This window comes from Delphinus delphis, chromosome 16, assembly GCF_949987515.2.
Source record: "Delphinus delphis chromosome 16, mDelDel1.2, whole genome shotgun sequence".
NCBI classification, from domain to species: Eukaryota; Metazoa; Chordata; class Mammalia; order Artiodactyla; family Delphinidae; genus Delphinus; species Delphinus delphis.
Window position 1 is genome coordinate 36684671 of NC_082698.1, and position 14465 is coordinate 36699135.

Here is a 14465-nt window from a genome sequence, read left to right on the forward strand (position 1 = left end):
AAACTGATTTAAAATCAAGAGGAGGAAAAAGAAACTTAAGAATCTGTCATGACCCAGTAGAAGTAAATCATTTAAAAATCATGACTGGGCACTTCCCTGGTGGTCCAGTTCTCCCAATCTCTGAGTGACCGCCTTTATGAAACGGAAGAGGATTTGGAAAGTGAAACTGATTTAAAATCAAGAGGAGGAAAAAGAAACTTAAGAATCTGTCATGACTCAGTAGAAGGAAGTCGTTTAAAAATCATGACTGGGGACTTCCAGTGGCGGTCCAGTGGTTAAGACTCTGTGCTTCCACTGCAGGGGGCGTGGGTTCCATCCCTGGTGGGGGAACTAAGATCCCACAAGCCTCGGGGCACAGCAAAAAAAAAAAAAAAAAAATCGCACTCCCAGGAATCTGACCCTAACTCTAGGGTGGATCCCAGGAAATTGCTTTTTTAATGAAGTCTGTAGGAGATTCTGGTGTAGGGGTTTCTGGGAGCACATATTGTGAAAGACTGCTCCAGAAATACGTTGTAAAAAGTAACTTCGTCAAGTCAATTTACTTGTGGGAGACAATTTGCACCTTGAGACCTGGATTTAATTCTGTGTGTTATTTACTAGCTCTGGGATTATCCATGAGTCAAATCACTGAGCCTGATTTTTTTTCCCCCATGCTAAATGTAAGAAGCCAAGCCCTGGAGTAAACCCTGAGCACTTTCAATCTCTGAGGTCTAAGGCAATCGTTCAGTTCTTCGAGCTATAAAATGGGAAATAGTAACACATATAATATTGTTGGCAAGCTGCCTAGCTGATAAATTTACATATTTATGCTTTAAGCTCTGAAGGAGTGATAATACCCTGAGAGATTTTTTTAAATAAAATTTTCTATGATGTAAATATCCGTGAAAATATAGGGAATATAGTTCTCATGGCTGATTTGAAGATGCAAGAATTGTCAGTTGCGTAGGAGAAAGGCTCCCTCCATTCTGAAGCTGCAGAAGGTGAGAGAGAGAGATGCTTGTGTAACAAAACTGACACCTGTTTGTTTTTTCCCAACAATGGGAGCACCATAAGATACTTCGAGTTCAGAGACTGTGTTATGTCCAGCCAAAGTAACCTGCAACTGGGAAGGTCTGTAATTCTGTTGGTTGTCTGACTTAACAGTTTGTTATCCTGGTAGTGATAAAGTGACATCCCTTTATATCTTTTATAGTGTCACCCAGGTAAGAGGGGCCCCTGCTTTTGGCCCTGTGCTTTAGAGCGCCCACATACCACAGACACACAAGATGTAAATTTGTGAAGGAATACATGGCATCTCTGTTACTGAGAATCCAGTGCTTAATCCTGGCATAGCGAGACTTGAAACCTTAAACGTCCCACATGCCACAGACATACAAAATGTAAATTTTTTAAGGAACACATGGCATCTCTGTTACTGAGAAACTGGTGCTTAATCCTGGCATAGCGAGACCTGAAACCTTAAACATCCAGCCCAGGGAAAATGTGTCTCTATCTCTTGCCTTCTTTGCTCAAAGAGAAAGGAAATTGTGTCATAAAAATGTCTGTGTGGTGAGGGTGCTGATTTTAGGGATAGACACTGCTTTGAAGTGCGGAAATGATCGGAAGTGATTAGATCAGAGAAAAGGCAAAGTTACTGAACTGGCCAAAGCCTTCCTCTCAGCCTGAATGCAGTAGATCTTACATTATGAAGTTATTTTCCAGTACAGTTGCACCAGCTGCCCATTTCTTGCTGCTTTTCTTGTTCTAATTCCTGGCTTACGCAGCACTCATGAATTAGCATGGTATTTGCAACAGCTGCCTATGGTAGTTGAATAACATTCTGTGTGTGAAGAAATTCATAGTGTGCTTAAATTTGTACACATGTACATTTAGACTTACACGGTGAATCACATTTTCTTCTGCTTTTAAACTCTTCCTTTGTGCCAATTTGCTGATGAATGGTTCCTGAGAATGGGTATTTAAAAATAAAACAAGTGGGACCAGATTTTCATACCCACACCCTACTCAGAAAATAGAATATAGAATTTCTCCAGCATGTCTCTTGGGTGCAAAAGTAATGATGGTACTTAAAATGTTAGTAATAAGAAGGGTACAACACAGTGCCAACAAATTTAGAGGTTAAAAATAGAAGGTGATGAAAGGAAAGGTTGCTTTCTTTATATACATTTATAACAAGAGTAGTCATTCTTTTTTTAAATAGCCATATTGAAATATAATCCACATACTGTACAGTTCACCCATTTAAACTATACAGTTCAATAGTTTCAGCATTTCACAGAGCTGTGCAACCGTCACCACAGTCAATTTTAGAATATTCTCATTACCCCAAAAAGAAGCCCTACCCCCCTTTGCTGTCACCTCCAGTCCTTCCATCCCTCCCAGGCCTATCTACTTTCTGTCTCTTATAGATTCACCTACTTTGGACATTTCGTATAAATAGAATCATACAATATGTGACCTTTTGTGACTGGCTTCTTTCATTTAGCATAATATTTTCAAATTTCATCCATGTTGCAGCATGTATCAGTAAGGACTTTATTTTTATTGCTGAATAATATTCCACTGTACGGAGATACTTTATTTAATACATCAGTTCATCAGTGGATGGATCCACCTTTCGGCTACTGTGAATACTACTATAAACATTCATGTACAGATTTATGTGAATGTGCATTTCCATTTCTCTTGGGTATATACCTAGGAATAAAATGGCTGGGTCCTGTGGTAATTTTCTGTGTCTAACCATTTGAGGAGCTGCCAAACTGTTTTTCCAATGGCACTGTACCATTTTTACAGAGAAGATTTTAGTCAGTTTCCCTCTTTGTGGCCTCCCAAGAAGGTATAGATTACCTTCTTGGGAGGCAACTATGCTGTAAATCATAAGGAAATTTTGTAATTAGTCAAAGCAAGTTACTTCTCCCCAAAAGAGCTGATGGGGGAAATGGTGGAGGAAGGGAGGGAACAGGAGTACATGGTCTCTAGTTGGAACCCACATTTTCCACACTGGCATCCAGGGTTGACCCTGCACATGGTAGGGACCCTATCTGTGTTTATCTTCAGGATTCTCACACGTCCATGCTTCCAGTCGCCCTGGACACACATTGTACAAGTCAGCTGACATGAAGTGGAAAGAAAGATGAAAGTTCTGTGGAAAAGGGGGCTGGGGGCAGAGGCTGATGAATCTTTTGCTGAGGACTCTGAGGCTGAGGAATAATTAGTATCACTTAGAACCCAAGCAGGATGAGAGAAATTCTCCTCATGCCTTCATGGGCATCAACACACTTGAGAATGTCTTTGGCAGGGATATCAGTGCTCCCCAGGTGACAATCAAATACAGAGAATGACGAGCTGTATTGAAGCAGTTTTGTGGGCAGAGGACATTGTGGGTGCTGGAGCCATGCAAGAAGCAGATGTTATCAGATAAGTCTGACAGACTTGTTCATCCACACTTAGGAGACACCTGTTGGGGGCTTGTTATTTATCTGGTGAGTATCTGAGGGGAGGGAAATGCACTGAGAGATAGGTTAAGAGCCAGGGAATTACAAGGCATTCCAATTAATGTGGCTCCATTTGTTATTTCTGGGTAGTGAGATTTCAGGAAACAAGAGCTACATACATAATTGTTTTGATTGTTTTCGAATCATGTCTCTTAGCTTTAAGTCCTCCAATAAATATTAAGTGTAATGTGACATACATCTCTTCCCTACCCTTTCTACCTTTTTTCGTTTCGGGCTCCTGTTCCAGCTAGGGTTTTGGTGGCATGACATGCAAGGACAAGGTCACGTACACCTGGGGTACCTTCTTTAGCACTCTGCAGGCACCGATGGTCCTCTCTCAAGGTCAGCATGCCTGCCCATCTTACCCTCCACTCAGGACACTCGCAGTTTTTCTCCCCAGGCACCAGATCCGATAATAAGTTACTCAGGCCAAGTTAGCTAAATCTTCGCCTGCAACGGACACTTGTCCAAGTCAGTGCCATCGAATAAGTTTACCTTTGCGGCTGGTGTGAATTGTATTTTCCACTGGAGGCCTCTTGAGAAACAAGAGAGACTTCACGGCTTCCTGTCTCTCTCTGTTCTTTACTTAACAGAAAAAATTCTCCCACATGTGTTTAGATTGCCTCCAGGATGGGACCTACCACAGAATTGGAGATACTCCTCCTTTCTCGTAATGGACATCAGAAGAGGAGAGAGAATGTGGGTGGAAGCACAAGATGTTAACAAGATCTAGCAGAGAGAAGGGCAGCAGGCCACCTGCTTCCCTATGGGGGCAGGGTGTTTATGTACACGGGCTGCTTGGTGGTGGTGTCAGGGTGTAAGCTGAAGCCCTGGACTCTTAAAGCTGTAGAAGAAATGGTGGTTCTATTCAGTGGTCATGAAGTTAGACCAGTCCGTGTTACATGGAGCCAGTTCATGCTCAGTGTAACATTGTATTTATCAGTAGTTGAGTCTGGAAGATTTAAGGTACAGTAAAATTTCAGGAAAAACAGAACACGCCTTTATGTCCCATCGCACCTAAGTTATTTATTAATTAAATCGATGACTTTTTCAGGCATTCACACTATGTATACTGATGATCTCAAGTGCACACCACGCTGTTTTTAAAACAAAAAATATTCACTATACTGTGCATTAAACCTCCAGGTCTTATTTATCTACCAGTTGGAAGCTTATACCCTTAAACTACATCTCTCCTATGCCCCCCCACACCCCAGCCCCTGACAACCACCATGTAAATTTAAATTAATTCCAACAGGCAATCATTTTGCAACCCAGAGGGTGACGGGTGGTCTCATGCTGGGTCAGCTGACTGTTTTGATTCACACCAACCTTGATGTCTGTCCCTGGCCATTCAATATTTACCCAGAAAATCCCAACTGCCCCAGGCGTACCATGACTTTTGTGGTTTCCCTCAAGATTTTCAGGGTTAAATGACGTTTTTTATCACCTAATATACAATATTTCTAATAGGGGAAAAAAACCTCCATTATTATTTCCTAAGACCTTTCACTAGGTCCTTAACCACCAAATAATTCCTCTGTCCAGCCGCTTTCCTATCATCTTGAACCTGCGCTCATCAAAGCATTTTTGAATAAAGCAAGTCTTCACGTTATAAAGAAATTTTCCCAATAGTGGCTAAGAAAATGAAATTCTCTCCATATGATTATAATCTACAATGACAACCCAGCATTCTTCTCTCCTTCTCTTTTGCCTACTCTTTCCCCATTCCTACTGGTAAGACATTTTTCCATATAAGTTTTAAAGAAAAGTATTATTTTGGTTTCTAGCATATTGTACAGAATCTACTTTTTAATCCTTCACATGCTGTGTTATGATTACGGGGCGGGGGGCAGAAAGGAGGTGAAATCTCCCCACATGCCTCCTGAAACTCTTGTATTGTGGTTGCCTGACCCCATTTCTTTTAGATATGTTCCTTCTAGATTTGACCTGTTCTCTGCTCTCTTTTTCTAAAAACTCTCCTCCTCCTTCAGTTAATGGGACAGTTGAACTCATGTTGTTTGTAGAGTTTGTAGAGACAATCCTAGATGGAGGCTTTTCTGAGGAGATGGGGGGAAAAGGCAGAAGGTAGAGAGAGAGGACAGCCAGCCCTCTCTAGGCTTTGGTCCCCCAGCCTTTGGATGGACACAACACATTCGTGTCTATGCAGGGTGTCGGGGAGGGGAAATTTCACCTTACCCTTTGGGGTTCCTTTGGCTGATCTAATAATTAAATTGACACAAGACAAATGAACAGGAGAAAATCTAAGTTAATTTCATACATATGGAGGTCTCATAGATACAGCCTAAGAAGTGACCAAAGCAAGCAGCTTTTATATCTTTTAGGCAAAGAAATAATAAATTTGTGAGGAATTGACAAGGCAAAGAAACTTGGGCTTGGGGACTAATTAGTGGAGAATCTAAGCAGAACTGGTTTACATAGCCTTCTCAGCCCTCAATTCCCTATCTCTGGCGACAAGGATGTCTCGCTACCTTCTGCTACACTGAGGGTACCTTTCACGTGGGAGATTTATTTCCTGCTTTCAGAGGAGGGTCAGAGTGTTCTTCTTGCACTGGCTGTTTTCTCGAGCAACAAATTCAAAATAATCAATATGCCACTGGCATATTTTGGGGCAGCCTGCGTTGAACTGTATCACAGGGCCAATCTGTACAGGATCTAAAATGACTCCAAGGATGGAAAAAACATTGCTAAAAAGGACCACAGTGTTACAGGTGTGAGGTATCTGACTGCTTTATAGAAACATAGAAAAAAACCCCAAGACATCACCCCACAGAGGGAATGTCACAGTGCCAACTGCTCCCAAGAGGTCAATCGGGAAATAGCCCCTTTACTGAGCCCCAGGACCTGCCCCCAGTCTAGTCCCCCTCCCAGAACTCCCTGAGCAATTCAAGTGTTAGCACTTGCCTAGCAGAGTTTCTCCTTAACCCTGATCCAGTACTGTGGCCAGGGCCTAAGTCCATGCCTAGGCCATACCAGTTGTTAAATATTTTGAATACCAACTTGGTGGAAGGGTGTCAGCTCCCTTCCAGCAGTAGCCCTATGGGTACCACATTCCGATTCCTTATTCCTCAGCTAAAGATGCTAAAGGGATGAGGTTTCCAGAGTCCAAACCCCTCTCAGAGTTTTTCTCTGCTGGCTGCATTTCTCCATTCAGTTCCTGAAGAAACGCCAAGAGATGCAAAGCCTTGGGATCTGCTCCGTTTTTTGAGAGCTTGATTTTGGCAAATTTTTGCAGTCTGTTTTACATTTTTTCTCTCTCCTTTGACTCCTGGTTTATTTTCACACCCGTCGTAAAATGGTGGATGGCCTTGTCTTCACACTTCATTTGCTACAGCTGAAAGTTGCCATATCGCAGATGGAGCGCTTGTTTGGCTACAGGAGGAAGCTCTTTGCTGAATTCTTTTTGAAAGTAATACTCTGCTTCTTCATACCGACCGGCTTGTGAAGAGAGGCAGGCGAGATAGAAGCAGATGTGGAAGAAATTTCCACCGCTCTCATCAGCTCTCTTTAAATGACCTAGAGCGTGTCCTATTAGTTCCTGTAACTTCTCCCTTTTCCCACCCATTTTCTGTATTTCAGGGACTTTGGCCCTATAGTAGCACCCAATGTGGCGATGCAGGTAGGTGTTGTTTGGCACGCATTTTAGAGCCTTTCTCAGGAGTTCTATAGCTTGGTCCAGGTCACCTTTTCTTCAATACAGCTTTGCTGCCCCACGAAGCACATGTGTTGCCAATAGGGCTTTCTCCAAAGCTTCTTTGACTAACCTCTCTCCTTCACCTTCTTTATTAATCTTTTGAAGTTTCAGGGCCAGGAGGACTTTGACATACTGGTTGTCAGGATTCAGCTGAATGGCTTGCCTCAAAGGGTCAACGGGATTCTGAGACGGTGGCCAGTTATCCAGACGGTAGCTCGCGATGGCCAGTCCAGAGGAGAATTCTGGGTTCTTGGGTTTCTTTTCCAGAGCCTTCTCAAAACACACCTTGACCCTTTCATTTTGGTTTCCTCCACACCTTAACCGTGTCCACCCTCCCTCACAATCCATCTCAGGACTCTCAGTTCTGTAGGGGCTGAAATACTTCCGGCATACTTGTTGCACCTCGTCTACATAAACCTGAGCTTCTGAGAATCTTCCCAGGTGGTAGTAGACCCAGGCGTAGTTCCCCCGGGTGACCAGGCTTCTGATCTCTGCCTGGTCAGCGTGCTCTCGCTGGATGAACTCTTCAGCCTGCTGTAAGCATCCCAGGGCTGCCTTGTGCTGGCCTCTGCAGTGTTTTATGTAGGCCAATATGTTGCACATTGTGGCTTGGAATTCGCTGTTCTGAAACTCAATCAGGTTACACACTCTGTCTTCAAAATCATCCAAGGAATTTTCTCCCTCTACCAAGTTCCAGGTGAAATGGCATTTTAGTTGCCGTAGGCTGCTGTCCAAGGAGTTCTTTGTGGTCTCTCTGTGGGGGGAAAAAACAGAAAGATGAACACTCTGGGACATAGCACAGATTCACCAGACAAGAAATGGGGAGCATGACAAATAGCATTCTCCTTCTTCTAAAGGGTGTCAACCCCAATCAAAAAAGAATATTCTATTGGAAGACTGGGATTGAAACATATACACTATTGATACTATGTATAAGATAGACTACTGATGGGAACACACTGTATAGCACAGGGAACTCTACATAATGCACTGTGGTAACCTAAGTGGGAGGGAAGTCCAAAAGGGAGGGGATATCTGTATGTGTCTGGCTGATTCATTTTGTTGGGCAGTAGAGGCTAACACAACATTGTAAAGCAACCATACTCCAATAAAAGTTAATTAAAAAATTTTTTTTTAAGGAATATCCTTTCCAGGCTTCCCTGGTGGCGCAGTGGTTGAGAGTCCGCCTGCCGATGCAGGGGACATGGGTTCGTGCCCCGGTCCGGGAAGATCCCACATGCCGCAGAGCGGCTGGGCCCGTGAGCCATGGCCGCTGAGCCTGCGCGTCCGGAGCCTGTGCCCCGCAACGGGAGAGGCCACAACAGTGAGAGGCCCGCGTACCACAAACAAACAAACAAAAGTGATGAAGTAAATGCTCCTTTGGGATGAGTTGAGAAAACAAGAAGTGAGGAGATAGTTCCTCTGAGAAGTTTCGCTGCAAAGGCAGGAAGTAGGGTGGCTATGGCTGGAGATGGCTGAGGGGAGATTATTTTTGAAAGTGGGTGATATTAGTGAATGTTTATGTGCTGATGAGAGTGATGCAGTAGGGATGGAAAAACTGATACCAAAGAGCTGATAATTGCTGTAGAGAAGTCTTTAACAAGGTGAAATGGGATGTGAACTAGAACAAAATTATGATGCTCAACCATTTTTTTTAAAACACTAGGGATAATTCATCCAAACTATGGAGGGGAAGGCAGGCTGAAGGCATAGATTTAGGCAGGTAGAAGATTTGATAGTGACATGTGAGGGTGGTTCTCTAAGTTTGCCTCTTAGGGAAGGTATACACCAAAATGTTAGCAATACTTTTTATCTTTATTTATTTCTCTGTGTTTCCTTCTCCTCTACCTCTAAGTTTTTGCTTTTGAGCATGCATTTTGTAAACCAAGAAATGTAAGCATTATGACTCCATGGAGTCAGGACTCGATAGTTCCCACTTGCCCCTTCAGATCCACTCTGCAACCTTCCCCACCAGACTGTCACCGTCAGAGAGGGAGCTCCATGGTCTCTGGCTTCCCAGTGGGTTTGGGCAAAGGGAGACACAAGAGCTCAGAGGGAGGGAGTGGTATCCTCGAGTTTTCACTTCTGGGGCTTCCACCCTGCAGAACGTTCCTCTCCTGAAGCCCACAGGTGCTGTCAGTTGGCCTTCTGTTTACAATTCTTTTTTCAGGTTCCTATAACTTCTCCTTTCTCTTGCGGCTTGGGAACCTAGTGTGTTATTAGCCCCAGTGTATTACATCATCTCTTCTTATCTCTGAACCCAAACCACTTCTTATTCAACTTTCTTTAATTACTCAGCTTGAGTTCAACATCAGTTTCCTGCCAGGAACCTGATTTACACAGAAAAAGAAAGGAAACCTTAAAAACCAGGACTCAGGACCTGAGAACTAATTGGCAGATGAAATTAGCACATTCTTTTTGTGACCTTGTGCAAGTTGTTTAGCCTTTCTGAGCTTAGATTTCTTATATCTTTTGTGAGGATTAAATGAGATACATATAAAGTGCCTGTAACATTGCCTGGCACATGGAAAGCATCTGAAAATGTTATTTGTTACTACTGTTATCATTATGGGCAACAACAAGCTACATTAATCAAGTGAGGCCATTCACAGGGATCATCTTATTTGATATTCACAACAGGCCCAGGAGGTAGGTGGTCAACAACCCCATTTTCAGATGAGGAACTGAAAGAGCTAGTTTCTTACACAGTATCACACAGCAAATACACTGCCATTTCAGCCAACCAAATGTGTGTGTGTGTGTGTGTGTGTGTGTACAGGAAAAGAAACGTCATTGTTGAGCAATGCATTCTTGATTTCTGGGATGATGACAGAAGTCGTAGCACCAGAAGCCTCTGCTAATAATAGCAGCAGCACCAAGAAATGAAACCATTCTGCATCGATCCTCAGGGAAGTCACCTCCCTTCCATCAGACATAGAAATGACAGTTCTTGCTGGGAGCCCCAGACCCCATCCTTACCCATAGTCTCTTGTCACGGTCCAAGGATCAGGGGAAATTTTCTTCATCTTGCCAGATTTCAGTAGCATAAACAGTATTGTTGTTTGAGTCAATGAATACAAGATCCAGGATGCTAAGGGACAGACATCAGTCAAAAATGATTTTTGTAAAAAAATCCCTTTATTGCCTAATTAAGAATCTATGAAGACATGATCTGCCCTGGTTAGCTGTCCAACACAGAGGTCTCTCTTTTTAACTTGTGGGCTGCTTCTGGGGACTGAGCAGAGCAGAGACTTGAGCATCCCCCCTTTTAAGAGGACCCACACCAAAGGCTGCCTGGAATCAGGCACTGTGGACCTATCCTATGTCCGTGGATATGGTCCTTTCCCTCAAGATCATCTGTCTCCTTCTCTAATTATCCCCAAATGACTGGCAATGACGACATCCATATATGTCTCTCATTTTCACTTGGGTTTCCATTCTCTCTTCTCTAACAAAGACAGTTCAAAGCAACAAGTGTGCAAATATTCTTACAGCAGAATGCAAGACCAGAGGCAATCCTTTGCTCTATTTTAGATTCTTTTTATTATTTAATTAAAGTATGTCTCATAGGAAGCATTGAAACATTTCAAATAACCAAAAAATACCCCAGAGGGTGTCTGCACTTTTGTCCAGGGGTCCCTGGCACACCATCAGCAGTTTCTACCATCTGGTGAGTCTCAAGGATCCCAGGAATGGTAATCACAGCTATAATAATGTTCTCTAGCAGAGATTGCTAACATTTTTAAAGGGCCAGATAGTAACTATTTTCAGCATTGTGGGCAACACAGTCTCTGTCTCAACCCCTTAACTCTGCTGTTACACTACAAAAGCAGTCATAGACAATACATGTTCCAGTAAGACATATTTATGAAAGCAACTGGCAGTAGGGTGTTAGTCCTTGCTCTATGGCCCAATACATTCTTCATATTCACAGAGCATCTTGAGGAAATGGCACATAGCGTTATTCACTCTACCTCCTTTTACTTCAAATTTCTGTTATTTTTTTTAAAATTTATTATTATTATTATTGTGGTATTTTTTGGCTGCGCTGCACGACATACAGGATGGTTCCCTGACCAGGGATCGAACCTGGGCCTCTGCAGTGAAAGCGCCACATCCTCACCACTAGGCCACCAGGGAACTCCCAAATTCCTGTAATTACAACAAATGACCTACAGGAATATCTCATTGAACATCCCAAACATACCATCTCTGTCTATACATTGGCTAAATCTTTTGACTAAGTGATCGATAAAGTCCTGACAATTGTGGCCTGGTCCTCTCCTTAGCAGGCTCCTCGCTGCTCCCCACTTTACAGTATTTTTCCTAGCAGACTTCTTTCCTGACTGTCAAAAATGTGATCTGATTGATACTTAGGTAAATTGGGGCAGACTTGGTTTCTTAAACAGGAAACAAAAAGCAGTAACCATGGAAGAAGTCTTGGTGGCAAAACACTTGCTAGGGTTTTACTAAAAGGTGCAGAGTGCTGTGAAGATTTAAATGAAGAAGTGATCACATAAAATTCTCTGAGGCATAAATGGTTAGAAGACTTGCTGCAGAAGCAGCTCTTGGATGCTTGCTGAGGGATGCTGGAATGTTATTGAGGTGGGAGCACTGCTGGAGACTTCCAAAGACTTACCAAATAATACAAGAACAGTGAAGGCTTTATTGGGCAACAGAGAGCATTCCATTTGATGGCATGTCGTTGTTTAGAGCTAGAGAGAAAAGTTGGAGGCAAATGTGGGAAGCCTTGAATCAAAGGCATTATAAGAGGATTGTCCTCTCTAGAATGGGTATTATGGTTACGCCAAGATGAGCAGAAAGTTTCTTCTTGAGTATCAGCTCCCATGAATTGGTAGCTGATGTCGCCCGTGGTCACTGGAAGGAGTAGTGGTGTATTGATACATACATATATATATAATAACAGCATGATTCCAGTGGTATATTTCTAGCATGACACAATAACCCAGCCAGATGTTTTCCTTTCCCCAGATTTCCAGGTATAGCTGACTCACCCCTGTCAATCCACCACAGACTGTCGAAGTCCAAATGCCTGAAGTCCAAAGCTCCAGATTTCTGCAGCTTCACGTGGGTTTCTGTGTTCAGGGCCTCCTGAGTTCCCTCTTCCCAGACTCCATGTTTATGGTGTTTGTTTTGACCTAGATGTGAAATTAACACCTCCGCACAGCACCCCTAAAATACCCATTCACACAGTGCAACAAACGATTTTGCATTTGTTGCCAAAAAAAAGCCAGGTCACCCAGCTTCCTCCCAGCTCTGAATCCCTTTTGTCAGAGGACACCCGGTCCCCACACCCCATCTCTTTCCTTCCTGTATCCAGGGACAAGATGTCCTCCCACTCTGAACACAGAAAATGAACCAGTTTATTTTTCTCAAAAAAAGAAAAAAAAAAACATGAAGAAAGAAAATAGAACCCCACACACACAAAAGGAATTGAGATGCCAGTTGCTACTTTAAAAAGGAAAAGTCAACTCATTCCACACTAAAATGCTAGTGGAATCCCAGTGTTCTGAGACTGTGGATAAATTTTCTTTGTGGTTTTCTGTTTTCTTAATTTTATGAGTAGTCCTTTTCAAGAACTACAAAAGAAAAATGGTGTTTTTCAAGCACTCACTTCTGAAGGGGCTGTGGAAACCTTTGCGGGGAAAGAAGATGGACAGGCCACCACCGCCCAGCTCACAAGGGGCCAGTGAGGTGGACAAGCCCGCCCCCTAGTGGGGAAACCTGACAGCGCCCTCCACCCCTCCAGGGTCCGTTAAAATTGTCCTTGCAGAGAAAGCTCCTTGACATCCGTCTTGACAATGATTTTTTTGGATATGGCACCAGAAGCACAAGCACTAAAAGCAAAAGTAAACAAATGAGACTACATCAGGACATGAACACTACATGACACTGTCCTTCTGTTGCTTTCTTCTCTCTTCCTTTTCTAATTTCAGTGTGTTCACTCTCCCCAAACACTCCTAAGGGTGAAGGCGGTGTGTGGAGCCCTGCAGATTTCCCCACTCTGCCTAACACAGCGCCTTGCCCATGGTAACCACAGTACTTGATTGAAAAGCAGAACACTTCACCACAATTAAAGGTGACCCAGTGGGAGTCCCTGATCCCCAGGATTCCCAGCTGCTCTTCCAGGAGAAGCTGCTGGGTGAGTGGAGGCCTGAGTGGAGATGCTGAGATGCTCCCAGATACTGGACACCTCCTGACTGACAGGCCTGACATGGCTAAGAGAGACTGAGGGGAGAGAGGAGGACCATACGACCACAAGTTTTTGATGCAAATAGGATATGATAGCCTTAATAGGTTCTAATCTTGGAGATTTTTTTCATTTGTTTGTTATCCACATCTATGCAAAGTAAATTCTTTTTATTGATCAATTTCACTAAATTATAACAAGTCTTACAAGTTCTTTTCATTGGCTTTGTAAAATAAGCTTGTTTTCAATGAGTTCCAGCAATGACAGGCTTTCAATAAATGTAACTGGTTTCATACCCCTACTGTCACCAGTGATTCCCAGGTCATTCCAGCCTGGAGTCAAAACCGGTATCTCCATGAGAGAAACAGAAGAGTGAAGTAAAACCCTGTTTCTCTGGCTCCATTTCCACCCACAAGAGCAGAATCCAGCCCTGCCCTAGTCTACCCCCCACTCCCAAATATGTCTGGGAGCTCCATGGAATCTCCATGGGGCTTCTTCCTGCTTCCTGTGCCATGGTGACACTCCTGCCACTGCTCTCTCCAAAGCCCAAGCTGAGCCTGGTGTCCTTGGCCAGCCCACCTGCTTCCCAGTGAACTGGCAGAAAGGTTTGCCTTGACTCCCTGCATGTAGCTGGGTTACCACATATGGAAACTGTAGTGACAGAAGAGCTTTAATGTACTTTTACCTACACAAGTAAGAGCCTAGGCTGGGCAGGAAGGGAAGGCAGATCTAGAATGAAAAATACTCCCCAAACCTCCCCTCCCTTTCACACTGAGTCACGTTCCTCACACCAAATCTGTGTTCCCATTTTCTCTTCCCTTACCTTAAAATCTATCCAAGACACTCCTAGTCATTTCTGCAAATGGCCCCCAGAAGGGCACCACCCCATACAGCGACACACCAGTAACAATTAACCCCTGAATGCCCCCAGTGGCATGGTGGGGTCAGACTCAGCTTAGTACCACTTAAGTTTTTAAGCCACGATCCTGCTTCTCTTGCCTGGACGCACACACACTAATCATACACATCAGCCCACACACAT

At 43.5% G+C, this 14465-nt stretch overlaps 2 protein-coding genes across 2 annotated transcripts in view; one reads left to right on the forward strand and one right to left on the reverse strand.

Annotated features, from left to right (window-relative positions):
* The window catches only part of LIPA (lipase A, lysosomal acid type), a 158783-nt gene that overhangs the window by 30736 nt on the left and 113582 nt on the right, over nucleotides 1–14465 (forward strand). The gene's annotated exons all lie outside the window — the stretch shown is intronic.
* On the reverse strand, nucleotides 6389–12339 carry LOC132439363 (interferon-induced protein with tetratricopeptide repeats 2-like). Its single transcript, XM_060033652.1, is given in 3 exon segments — nucleotides 6389–7966; nucleotides 10192–10303; nucleotides 12228–12339. Coding segments are annotated over 2 exon segments (1455 nt in total). The 5' UTR covers nucleotides 10260–10303; nucleotides 12228–12339; the 3' UTR covers nucleotides 6389–6579.